General features: G+C 38.6%; 1 protein-coding gene across 5 annotated transcripts in view; it reads right to left on the bottom strand.

The window, feature by feature from the left end:
- Positions 1 to 14,003, bottom strand: part of INVS (inversin) — a 135,646-nt gene that overhangs the window by 35,684 nt on the left and 85,959 nt on the right. For all 5 annotated transcript variants that reach the window (XM_061425811.1, XM_061425812.1, XM_061425814.1 and 2 more), the window contains 4 exons: positions 11,898 to 12,053; positions 11,256 to 11,485; positions 8,520 to 8,626; positions 411 to 623 (listed from right to left, as the gene is read on the bottom strand). In XM_061425811.1, the coding sequence (XP_061281795.1) occupies positions 411 to 623; positions 8,520 to 8,626; positions 11,256 to 11,485; positions 11,898 to 12,053 (706 nt within the window). The remainder of the gene's footprint in view (positions 1 to 410; positions 624 to 8,519; positions 8,627 to 11,255; positions 11,486 to 11,897; positions 12,054 to 14,003) is intronic.

Here is a 14,003-nt window from a genome sequence, read left to right as displayed (position 1 = left end):
AAACTAGACCTGTATTTGTCTAGTAGAAGCAGGCTAGACATTGGCATGAGTTTCTCTTGAAAGCAGGAAGGGTGAGAGGATCAGATACTCCTTTGTGGCTCACTGCAGGCAGGGCCCTCACCCCCAGCTCCTTGCCACGGGTGGGTATGGCAGTGATGTCTCCCAGAGTTAGAACCCTGAGCACTAACCTAGAGGAACAGCCACCAACTGGAGACAAGGCCGCGGTCCTTCCTGTTGGCCTCAGTCCCCTGAAGGACTGGTGAGCAGAAGTGGGGAGGTGACGTGGATGTAGGGATCACAGTTACTTCAGATTCCCTCCTGGTTCCCTCTCCTGGCCACTCCCACCACCGTGCCCCCTTCCACGCTGATGCCTGAGTTGTGAGAACACAGTCTCTAGAGCTCACACTTACTTGGCAGCAGCATCCTTTCTCAACTGCTCATGCTTCATGAGGAGATTTTTCCGGTCTCGGAAAGCTTTTCGGACCTTGTACCCTTTGTAGACAGCCTGGATCTTGAAAGCAGCGATGTCCTGTATAGCTGCGATGGACAGGGCACCATGCTCCAACATGAACTGGATCACTTCATGACGCTCCCCAAGCAGAGCATAATCCAGGGGGGTGTACCTGAAGTAGGGAGATTTTTTTTTTAAGTGTTGTAAGGTAACCCTGCTTATTTAACTTACATGCACAGTACATCATGAGAAACGCTGGGCTGGAAGAAGCACAAGCTGGAATCAAGATTGCCGGGAGAAATATCAATAACCTCAGATACACAGATGACACCACCCTTATGGTAGAAAGTGAAGAGGAACTAAAAAGCCTCTTGATGAAAGTGAAAGAGGAGAGTGAAAAAGTTGGCTTAAAGCTCAACATTCAGAAAACGAAGATCATGGCATCTGGTCCCATCACTTCATGGGAAATAGATGGGGAAACAGTGGAAACAGTGGCAGACTTTATTTTTCTGGGCTCCAAAATCACTGCAGATGGTGACTGCAGCCATGAAATTAAAAGATGCTTACTCCTTGGAAGCAAAGTTATGACCAACCTAGATAACATATTCAAAAGCAAAGACATTACTTTGCCAACAAAGGTCCGTCTAGTCAAGGCTATGGTTTTTCCAGAAGTCATGTATGGATGTGAGAGTTGGACTGTGAAGAAAGCTGAGCACCAAAGAATTGATGCTTTTGAACTGTGGTGTTGGAGAAGACTCTTGAGAGTCCCTTGGACTGCAAGGAGATCCAACCAGTCCATTCTGAAGGAGATCAACCCTGGGTGTTCTTTGGAAGGAATGATGCTAAAGCTGAGACTCCAGTACTTTGGCCACCTCATGCGAAGAACTGACTCATTGGAAAAGACTCTGATGCTGGGAAGGATTGGGGGCAGGAGGAAAAAGGGGATGACAGAGGATAAGATGGCTGGATGGCGTCACTGACTCGATGGACGTGAGTTTGAGTGAACTCTGGGAGATGGTGATGGACAGGGAGGCCTGGCGTGCTGTGATTCATGGGGTCGCAAGGAGTCGGACACGACTGAGCAACTGAACTGAACTGAAGGTAATTCAGAGCACAGTTAAACTGGTGACATTATGCAGTAGGAGGAAACCTCATTCTAAGATGTGGAATACTCCTCAGGCATGGCTATCTTCTGTCCTCCAGGGCTGTTCCTTTTTCTCTGAGGAGCACAGAACAAGGGTGGAGCTGGTATCTGGTGTTTTGCACTGCTGACCATGTCTATTCCTCAGTTTTGCTCACTTTCTCACAAATTAGGGGCTTTGAGAATATATGATCACTTTTCTTCCTCCCCATGTTCTAAGTAATTCCTTAATCCTATCTAAAAAACACTGCAAATAATATTCTGTGAGGTTCCTAAGTTTGAGCCCATGATTACCGATAGTTAATGTTTATGAAATGAAAAATATATCTCCAAATGGAGAGAGTTAGTCTGTGAGAAGAATGGCCCTTTAAATCCCTGCAGAAATGATGGATTATTAAACAGAGTTGGGACAACTGTATGGTCATCTGGGAAAACAAAAAAAAAAAGATTCTTACATCACTTTCACTCCAAAATGAATACTGGATGAAGTAATGATCTAAATTTTTTTTTTTAAGGGAATTCCCTGGTGGTCCAGTGGTTAGGACTCCTTGTTCTCACTGCTGAGGGCCAACGTTCAATTCCTACTTGGGGAATTAAGATCCCATAAGCTTCATGGTGTAGCCAAAAAAAAAAAAAACCATGAAAGCAGAAGAAAAAAATCATGGACAATTTTTAAAAATATTGGAGTGGGAAGTTTTTTCCAAAGAAAGATACAGAATGCAGAAACCTTAAGGTTGATAAATCCAAGTACATAAAAATAACATTGGGCAAAAACACCAATAACAAAGATAAAAGATAGTTCTTCAAACAGGAAATACTAGGGGCTGCTAGCATATAAAAATATGTTCAATGTCACTCATTTAAGAGAAATACAATTTAAGACTAATATGAGTGAGCACTTTAACCTAAAGATTAAAGAGGGAGACAGGCTCTCTACATACTAGGGAGGCAATCCAGCAATATATTTCACAATTATTCATGTATCTGCCCTCTGCTATAGCCTTTTCACTTATGGGCATTCACCCAATAGATCTGCTCTCCTCTGGAGTGCTTTAGTATAAGGATATTCACAGAAGCACAGTTTGAAATAGTAAAACAATGGAAACAACCTCAATTCCATCAACAGTGAAAGTCATTTAGTCATGTCCGACCCTTTGCAACCCCATGGATTATACATTCCATGGATTTCTCCAGGCCAGAATACTGGAGTAGATAGCCGTTCCCTTCTCCCGGGGGATCTTCCCACCCCAGGGATTGAACCCAGGTCTCCTGCATGGCAGGCAGCGGATTCTTTACCAGTTGAGCCACCAGAGAAGCCCAAGAAAACTGGCATGGGTAGCCTATCCCTTCTCTAGCAGATCTTTCTGACCCAGGAATCAAACTGGAGTATCCTGCACTCAGGCAAATTCTTTACCAGCTGAGCTACCAGAGAAGCCCTCCATCAATATAGGACTGGTTAAATAAAGTAGAGGCCATCCCATCATAAAGTCATCTGCATAAAGCAGCCATTATTGTGTACATGAATAAATAAGGAAAAATCACCAGGATGACTTGTTCAGTGAAGGGAAAAAGAAAAAGTAAGAAACCAGAACAGTATTATGATGTGCTTCACTGATATAAAAAGAATATATCGCTCTATGCTCACCTATGTAAAATACTGATATAACTCTCTCAAAGTTTCCCAAGAAAATGTGACAGTGATGTCTCTGGGGAGGAAGCTAGCTGTCTCAGAGGCAGGGATAGGACGGATATTTAGTTTTACTAAATGCCCTTTTATGCTTTTTAAATTTTCTACAGTGTACATACCTTTTTGATAAGTGTATTACTTAGAAAAGATGGGTATTATTATTATCATAGAGTTATATATTAGAATTTCAACTGACTACTTTCTAGATCTGTGATTTTAGGCAGATTCTTTTAAAAAATACATCTTCTCTATTTTTGGAATATAAAACAAACCAGATAAATATACAGAAGAAAATAACAGTCATCTACACTTTCACTCTCAGACTTAACCACTGTTAATATCTTGGGAAGTATGTTTCCTTTTTTAAAGAAAAATAATTACTTTGTAAAAATGACACACAGTTTAAGAGTTTAAATGATGTAAAAAGTACTAAAATTTGAGGTAAAGAAAATACCCCCAACCATCCGACTGGGGTAATAACAATGGTTGTCACTTCCTGACCAACTTACGCCCCACTTATCCTCATACAGATTTGGTATGATGAGAGAATAAAATAATCAGTGTGAAGAAGACAGCAGTGTGCCTGGCATGAGGGAAGCAGCTCAAAAAAAGTGAGTGTGATTAGTGCTATTACAGGACACACATTGCAGCACTTATATGTTGGTGACAGCACTTATCACGAATATTATTTGCACAGACCCAAACTAGCATTTATGACTGCTGAACAACTGCCAGATCAGCTTCCTCTGCATGACTGTCACTGAGTCAGCGCAGTCACTGGTGTTGGAAGGAAATAATCAGCTGATTGATGAGCTGGAAAAATGATGACTATATGGGTGCATGATTAGACTCAGAAAATCAGCCAATGATTATAGAAAAGAAACTCTTCAAAATTCACCTAACAGTCACAGTAAGATACAAAAGGAAGAGGTTTTCAGTAAATGCAAAGGGTAGTTTGGTCACTTTAGTAAGGAGACTCTAAATTCAGAAGCAAGTTCTTGAATGATAAAATGAATGAACCCCCGTTTTAGGACAGCTTGATCTGCCAATACTGTTTAGAAACCAGAAGGCCATAAAGTAGAGGTGCCTGAATAAACTTTAAAACATTATTTACTTGTAAATAGCGTTTTGCAAATTCAGAAGAACTTTTACAAAATCCACTATATATTCTAAAATGCCTTGCATGACTGTACTTTCCCCAATAGAAAAAATCATCAGAGAACCACTGCAGTGAATTTGACAGATTTAGTTTAACACACTCACTGTATAAATGAATAAACAGACCTGGAAAGATTAAGCAGCATGCTGAAGTCTATATAACTAGTTACCCGCAAAACCTAGATGGGATTATAATCAGATGTTGCCCTGTTCACTACAGTAATCCTTCCATAATTCATCTCTCAATCATTGAATATATGTCTCCTATGGAATGAAACTGCTTCTAAATCAATGTGCAAATGACATATGTATTTTTATTAAGCCTGATCATTTTTTCTATAATTATTAATATGTAGTATCTTTCACATAGTATATAAGAAGGATTATCAAAATATGGCTTATGAAAGTGAGGCCCAAGTTATGTGTTTACTTACAAATATGACAAAAAGAAATGACATGGGCATAATATTCCCTAAAGAATGCTGAACCGGAAGTCAGCAGACCTGTGTGACCCTGGGCATTCTCTTCACTTCTCTGAGTTTCTGTTTCCTCATCTGTAAAAGGTGAAAGGAAGGAGAGAAGAAGAACTAGATTTCTCAGGCTGCTTGTGGATGGAAAGTTGCATTTCAAATATGTTAAATATTTTTATTATAAAAAAATCATATTTTTATTATGAGAAGCTTTAAGCATAAACAAAAGTAGAGCAAATAGCACATTAATGCTTTATACACTCATTACCAAATAATTAGCAAAATTTTACTACATTCACTTCATCTACTCCTTTCTTTTTTATTTTTGCTCAAGTGTTTTAAAAGCAAATCCCAGAGGAATTCCCTGGTGGATCCAGTGGTCAGCACTCAGAGATTTCACTGCCATGGGCCCAGTTTCAAACCCCTGTGGGGAAAGATCCCACAAGCCATCAATCAATCAAGCAATAAAGCAAATCCCAGACTCGGATCATTTAATCTCTCTGCATTTTAGATTCATCTATAATAAGGTGAACATAATCACAATGCCATTGTATTAACAAAATTAACAGAAATTCCTTAGCAAGATCTAAAGCCTACTCTAAACACACATTTTCCTGATTTTCTTTTAAAAACTGTTTTTTTCCTCTTTTTTTTTTTTTTTTTACAATTAGTTTCTTCAAATTACTTCTCGGTCAATTTTTTGATTCAAGTAGACACAAACTAAATACCTAGCAAGGTTTTAAGACTAAAGCCTATACTTACTGTCTAGGCAACTGACTGCATTGTGATTATTACTATTGAATCTTTCTTCATCCCAAACTCAACTGAGACACATTCGAGCGCTGTGAAGATTCCCATCTATGTCAGAGTATGGCTGTCAGATAGTTATTGACTGAAAGCCAGCACTAGGTGGCAAAAATTATGTCTATACAGAGAACATCAAGCGGTTTGTGTCAATGCATGTGAAGTAAAAATTAACAGTACATTGATGGTAACCAGTCAAGAAACAATGCAGATAAAGACAAGAGACAAGATACAATTGGACTTGCCATGTGGGAATGGTCTGATGGAACAAGTAGAATGCCTAAACTGGAATGTCAATAAACATAAAAGGCAGAGCCAAGTTCTGACATTTGTACATCAAAGTGCATTGTTGATGAAACATTAAAACAGACTGGGATATTGCCACTGTCTCTTTTCATCCATAGACTGGCAAGTACACTTTGGAGGATTTTTCCTTTGGTCTTTTGGTCTGTAATTAACATATGCTTACTCCAGGAGGTGGTAAGTACCTTAATTCATAAGCTTACTTAGGTCTGAAATTCAAAATTCAGCATATAAATAGACATTGAATTACAAAAAATTATTTTTTTATTGTTTCCTAAAAAATAGCACTCAGGCAGTAAATGGTTTTATAAAAAATATACTTTATAGAAATATATCATCCCTAATTCTTAGGATTCTTAATCTTTTTCTTCTGCAGGGTTTCAAAGGGAGAAGCCTCTGGCACCCTCACATACCTGTTTTAAGGTCAAATCCTCAGCCTTGAGGATTCTTCTGGCTTTCCAGTTTCCTTAAATGTCCAAATGCCTATCTTCATCTTTTTGGTTCTGCAGTTGTCATTTGACTATAATAGAGATGTGGAGTTCTTTATATAATCACTCTCAAGGTAAGGCATACTAATCTGCTTTATCTAAGTTTGCCTGTGGTCTAGTATTCCACATAAGTTTCTAATGAAGGTATGAATCAGGGTGATGCTACTGGGAGCCTGAAAACACTGATCTGACAACTCACCAGTTATTTACTGAGCATCTACTTTATGAAAAGCACTGTGAGCAATTCAGAGATGACCACGAGTTCTCTACTAAAAGGAAGACAAATTCTATAAAATCATAATAAAAAATGAAATGTGCCAAGGGCTATAAAGATTCACAGTGGGGAGGAGAACATAGTTTGGGACACATGACTGCAGGACCAGGACAATCTTCTTAGATGAGACTGAATTTGAACAGTAAAATGACAAGATTAACAACTATATTAGCGATCTGATTAAGAAAGGTTACTTTGGAAGGTAATGAATTGAATGAGGGAAAGATCAAAGGAAGGAAAACAAGTGAGGAGGCACTGCAATAGTTTCAGAAAGAGGGAGAAAGGGCAAGACAGTGGTGCTGGTGATGAAGTGGAGATGACAGTGTGAACCAAGGAGGAGTGTCAGTCTGAACTATAGATTGAGAACGTACCAGCACCCAGGTGAGTGCTGAAGCCTCAGTGGTTGGTCAGGTTGCCAAAGGAGGTAGGCTGAGAGAATAGATACATTCCCCTTGAAGACTGTTTATATGTGAAACAGAAAAAATGCAACAGAAGCCAAAAGAAATGGAGAAGGACCATGATTAGAAGAGAATCCTAATTCTAAGAGAACTGGGAAAACATACTGTCACAGAAGCTTAGAGAACATACAGGCTCAAGAAGGTGAAGAAGAGGAGTCAACAGAGAGGAGATGCAGAAGGGCCAATGAGGGGGGCAGAGAAGACATCATGTGCTTTATCAACTAGGAATCTGTCAGGGACCATTCAGATGCAGATTTCAGTGTAAATGAGAGGGCGGATGCCAAACTGCAAAGGCATGAATGGTGACAATGAAGAAAAGCAGACAGTGAAGACACTGTGAGAGAAGGCAAAGAAGATAAACCTCAGAGAAAAGAGACTTGGAAAATAACAGACGGAGGGTACAAATAATGGGGAAAGGCTCTGAAAGAAGTGGGAAAGATGAAGGGGTTGGCCCCATGTTTCCTCTGAGACAGCGAGCTTAGAGAAAACCCCTCTTTTTCTACAAAGTGTCCCACCTCCTGATAGAAAGAAAAAGCTGGTGGTGGCTGAGAGCGTAGGGATGGTGCCACTGCAGGGCCACTTGAGTGACCGTATCCACGAAGAATGAAAACTAAAGCACAGATCTGGGTAGGGGGCAGGGGGCAGGTATGGAAATCTAATTACCATCTTAGTTGTTACCTACAAATTACTAGAATCTTCCTAGATTCAAGACCATCAAGAATGTCTCCTGCTTAGACTTCACACTATGTTGAGTCCTTTTTATTGGGTCTGGGTCACTGGATAGCAACCCCAGCCTAACTCTGTGAATCTCATATTATTTAAGAAATCTGTATTAAGATGAAAATCCTGAGCTTTAGCCTCAGTTTCTCCTTATTTTTTCATGCTACATGGTGGTATATCTGTTCACTAACTGATAATATCCTCTTCATCAAGAGAAACTTCTTGAACATATAACACATCTCACTGGCCTAACTGAATTCTTAGTTCTGGTCAGTCAGGACTCCCCTGATTTGATGCTAGACACACATCAAAAGAAGACCTACATTTCTTCTGGAAAGTGTGAGCTTGCCCTAAGTAATGCCTGAAGTTTCTAATAACTTTAAAATCCCATGATTCTAAATCAACACTACATGGAACTTTTGTTTTCTTCTGGTTCAAGATTTCTTAGTGTAGTGTTTCCTGATGAAATACTATTTCTGAACGAGCATCTAAACTTGAGAATTTTAAAATGTGGCAGAAAGGATGTGAGATGAACAATGATGCATTCTTTTTGCCAGTGGCTTACCTCTCTTCATTGTTTTCCATCTGATTAGGGAAAGCAGCAAAGTCTAGTAGTAATTTAATGGCATCAAGGTATCCATTGTTACAGGACCAGTGCAAAGCTGTTCTTCCCTACAAGCATAAACAGAAATCAAATACATCTGGTGTTAGTATTTTGGGACACATATTTATTTATGCTAACTCCAATATATAAACATTTCTCCCAGGTGCTTACTTACAGAAAGAGAAAACATTAAGTATACAGTGGAGAAAATGAACGGTATCTTAACCAAGTGATCAAAATTAATACTATGTTAATAGACTTCCCGGGCTTCCCTGGTGACTCAGTGGGAAAGAATCAGACTGCAATGCAGCAGACACAGGTTCAATACCTGGGTTGAAAGGATACCCTGCAGGAGGGCATGGCAACCCACTCCAGTATTCTTGCAGGGAAAATCCCATGGACAGAGGAGCCTGGAAGGCTATGTCTATGGGGTTGCAAAGAGTTGGACATGACTAAAGTGACTGAGCAGTAACAGCAGCAAGGGACTGTCCTGGTGGCACAGTGGAGAAGAATCAACCTGCCAATGCAGGGGACACAGGTCTGATCCCTGGTCCAGGAAGATTCCATATGCTGTGGAGCAACTAAGCCAATGCGTCACACCTACTGAGCCCTCGGTCCCAACTATCAAGCCCTCATGCGTAAAGCCTGTGCTCTGCAACAAGAGAAGCCACTGCAGTGAGAAGCCTTGACCACCACAAGGAAGAGTTGCTCCCACTTGTCACAACTAGAGAAAGCTCATGCAAAGCAACAAAGACTCACTGCAGCCGGAAATAAATATATACTATGTTAAGAAGTATCACATGTTTCCAAAAGTGATACTCTGAGGATTCAGTGTCATCTACGTCATATTCCATCTCGAATGTAAATCCTGAATCAAATTATGATGAATCATTAGGCAACAACAAATTGAGTGAAACTCTAGAAAATAAATGGTCTGTATTCTTTAAAAATTTCAATGTCATGAAAGAGAAATAAAAGTCAAGAAGCACTGCTAGATAAAAAGGAATATTTCATAGTGTTAAAGTCAAAGAGGAAGATATCACAATCCTAAATCTGAATGCAACTAATAGCACAGTCTCCAAATATATAGGATAAAAACTGACAAAATTAAAAGAGGAAACAGTCATATCCATAATTACATTGGGAGGTTTTTAACCTACGTCATACAATAGTTGATAGTAGAAATAGATTAAAAAGTAGGAAAGGTATAGGCAGCATGAACAATACAATGTAAAATGTATATAAAACATTGTATTGAACAATGACAAAATTAGTATTCTTTTCAAGAGTACACAGAACATTTACCAAAATCAACCATATGCTGGAACATAAAGAAAGCCTCAAAAGCTTTTCAAAGATTAAAATAATGCAGAGTATTTTTTTAAACTAAAATTTAAGCTACAAATCAGTGCAGTAGGCAGAATAAGGCACTCTGTTGCAAAGATGTCTGCTTTATAACTTCTGGAATCTGTAACTATGCTATATTAAATGGAAAGGGGGATTAAGGTTGTAGATGGAATTAAGGTTGCTAATCAGTTGACTGTGAGTTGGATTATCCAGTTGGGCCAAGTGTAATCACAAAGGTCCTTATAGTAAGTTAAAGAGAGAGGCAGAAGGTGAATGTCAGAGTGATGCAGTATGAAAAAGTCAACCAGTCACTGCTAGATTTGAAGCTGGAGAAACGGAGCCTCAAGCCACAGAATGTGGGTACCACCCAGAAGCTAGAAAACTCAAGGAACATATTCAAGGAAACAGATTCTCTCCTAGAGCCCCCAAAGAGAATGAAATCCTGCCAACACCTTGATCTTCAGGACATTTTGGAATTCTGACACCCAGATCAGTAATATGACAAATTTGTTTTGTTTTAAAGCACTAAGTTTGTGGTAATTGTTACAGCAGCAATAGAACACCAATATAATCATTAACAAAAAGATAATGAGAAAATACCCAACTGCCTGGAAATTAAACAATACACTTAACTAATCCATAAATCAAATAATAAATCAAAATGGAAATCAGAAAATGTTTGTGTTGAATGATAGTGATAGTACAGTTTATCCAAATTTGTAAGATGCAGCTAAAGCAGCATTTAGAGTAATAAATGCTTACATATATATATTGAAAAAAATCCAATGATTTAAAATTTCATCAAAAGAATTTTTTAAAGAATATTAAATCAAACCTTATAAAAGTGGATGGTAGGCAATAATAAAGTAAATATCAATGAAATAGTGAAAAATTTCAAATATAGGAAATAAAGGAAATTTTATAGACTTGCTGTGAGGATTGAATGAGTTATAAAACATAAAGCTCTTAGAACTTTGAAATATTAAGCATCCATGATTATGAAAAAGATTATATACCAAATGAAAAAATACTGGTGATAATTTTAAGTAAGCAAAACAAAATGTGGTTTGTAAAATCATATATATATATTTATATACCTATATACATGCCATGTATCTATATATTTTATAAAAATTATAAAACTATTCTCATCCTATGGCTTTTAAAAATTATATATGTGTATGCACAAGGATTAGAAGAGAACATGGACAAATAAAAATCACTTTTAACTAACAGATTTGTGAGTGATCTCTTCACTTGACAAACCATTTTACTTAATTTTAGTTAACAAAGAAGCAATGCTGCAAACACTTTGGAGCAAACAATAGAGAAAAGACCTAGAATTTTTACCTCTTTGTCTTGAATATTAGGGTCTGCGTTGTTTTCCATGAGCACTGCCATGCAGTTGATATAGCCCCCATATGCAGCGCACTGCAGTGGGGTTCTTCCTGCGTAATCCTGCACATTTGGGTTGATCTTATTTTCTATCAGGATCTGGCAAACATCTGCATTTCCTCCCAGCGCGGCCCAATGTAGAAGAGAATGTCCATCTTGGTCGACTAGATCCACCCTTGCTCCACCTGAAAAAGCAAAAATAAAGTGAAAATGTCTAATATAGGGAGCATTTATCAAAAAGAAGAGAAGTTTAAAGAATATAACAGTCCTTTAAATGCTTTACTCTTAGCAAAAAACTTTCATGTATATCATCTATTTCAGATTTTTAAATAAGCCTGGGAGTTGGTCAGGATAGAAATCGTTCCCCTTTTATATGAAGTGAAACTGAGGATCAGGCAGATACAGTGACTTTTCCCAAATCAAACAGCTACTAATAGGTGGAGCTAGGAGTGATTCTCGAGTTTCCTGACGCCAGGCTCTTTCCTCCATGCTTCCACCCAGGCAGCTCTCTGCCATGTAAAGCTGTATTTCAAAAGGTAAATGTAAGAAATCCTACCTTTTGAGACTGACTTGTTATGAGCACTCTTAATAACTAACCTTTGATGAGTGTCTGAATCACATCTTTGTGCCCCATCTCACAGGCTCGGAAAAGTGGAGTATGTTTCATGACATCAGTAGCATCTACTTGAGCGTTATTTTCCAATAATAACTTCACGGTGCTGACATGGCCAGAAAGTGCAGCAGCATGTAAAGCTAAAAAGGGAGCAAAAGAGAGTGAAGAACTTTTAAGTAACAACTTTACCTTTTTACTATCCTAACTATGTATCTCTTCCTCTTTTGATTTTTTCATCATTTTGGCCAAATGCAATTAATCTTCAAGATTATCTATTTTTCACTTGTATACACTTCTTTATATCTTCCCTTCTATTGGTATGTATTATTACTCCCACTTTTCCCTTCCTTCTACCTTTCTCATCTCACTGTTTTCTTCCTTTCTATCCTGTTGGTCTGAAATGGTCTCCTTAGTTACTAGTTTATTATCTTTTCCTTTTTCTGAGAGAGCAAGAGAACAAAAAATGACAAAGAGAAATGATTTAAATGATGCAGGCAATTCTGCCCACCAACCCACTCACAGTCAGTATATGCCTCTGAGGGGATGTGTGATGGGAGCCATCAATCTACTGGTTCTTCACTTGGTTACCTGTGCTCCTCTTACAGTTGGTCTGTGTACCCACATGGTACTAAAAGTGTGTGCATCTTACTGCCTTGAGAGCATTATTCATACAACGTGATTCCAAATGCAAGTCAGCTATTTCCTCAGGGCCCAATTTTAAAAAGAGCAATTCATTTCAAGATTGGAGGAAAAAACCAAGTGGAATGTGGTCTCGTCTCTGGTAAGGGGTTGAAAGAGCAGTTTTGACTATGTGTGAGTTTCACATTGCACTGATCCCTCTAGTACTTATGTCATCACTCTTTAGATTACTCTTTAAATTCTATTTAAGTCATCATTCTCTAAATTCTTCTCAATGTTTCAGGGTATCTGTCTAGAGGTATCTAAGAATTATGGCTCTATACTGTCTAGGACAATGTTTTTTTTTCATAAAGTGTGATCCATGGACCAAACCTGGGGTGCCTATAAAATGCAGATTCCTGGGGATTTGTTGAGATGCCACTATGGGCTGGGTATACAATATAATGCTGGAAATCCAGTAGAATAGCTAAGGTTACATTTTCATAGAAGAAGCAAAGCAGAACAAAACAAAAACAAGGAATTAATAACATTTACGTGTTAGATGGTGATAGATGGTATAGTTAAAGAAGTAAAAACTATTTTGATATGTGAAGTGACCTGGGGATTACTTTTGATTGGTGGTTAGGGAAAGCACTGTCAAGGTGCTGACATTTAAGCTGAGACTAAATCATAAAAAAAGAGGCAAAGCAGAGCTCTCAAGGGAGACTAGTCCAGGCAAAAAGAATAACGAGAACAAGGACAGGGATGAATGTATGTGTTTAAGGAAGGCAAAGAAGCTGCAGCATATGAGTGAGAGTGCAGTAAGCCAGAAAGGTAGAAAAGGCTAGATCATAAATGGCCATCAGGTCAGAGTGATGGAGGACACTGAAGGGTTTTACGTAGGTGAGTGATGTTTGATTTATGTTCAAAACGGATCACACTAGCCATTTTGAGAATGCATTCAAGCAAATTAGAATGTAAGCGGGGAGACCAGTTAACACTAGTACAGTAGACTGGGTGAAAATAGTGGTGGCTTGAACTAGGGTGACAGGAATGGAGACTGAGAGAAGCATAAAAAATTTAGAATATGTTTTGGATGTGGAATCAACAGGACTTATTAACAGGAATTGATGTAGGATCTCTGTTTAATCTGGGAATATCTCTAGTAATTGTTATGCATACGAGAGTTTGAAAAGCCTGACCTAAATGCCTGAAAGGCAGATTAGCCTAGACAAGATGGGTGTGAGAGCCTTCAAGTATGTGAAGCATGTCATGTGCAAGACAATAGAGAAAGCAACATTCAGTCTGAAAAATATTGGCTTAGTATAAGGCAGCACATCCTAACAGAGTGAGATTAAGATGGAAGTAATGGGTGAATTCCCTGGTGGTTGAGTGGTTACAACTCTGCACTTTCACTGCCAAGGGCCCAGCCAGGTTCCATCCTTGGTTGGGGAGCTAAGGTCACAAAAACC

This window comes from Bos javanicus, chromosome 8 (genome assembly GCF_032452875.1).
Source record: "Bos javanicus breed banteng chromosome 8, ARS-OSU_banteng_1.0, whole genome shotgun sequence".
NCBI classification, from domain to species: Eukaryota; Metazoa; Chordata; class Mammalia; order Artiodactyla; family Bovidae; genus Bos; species Bos javanicus.
This window is presented reverse-complemented; position numbering and strand designations above follow the sequence as displayed.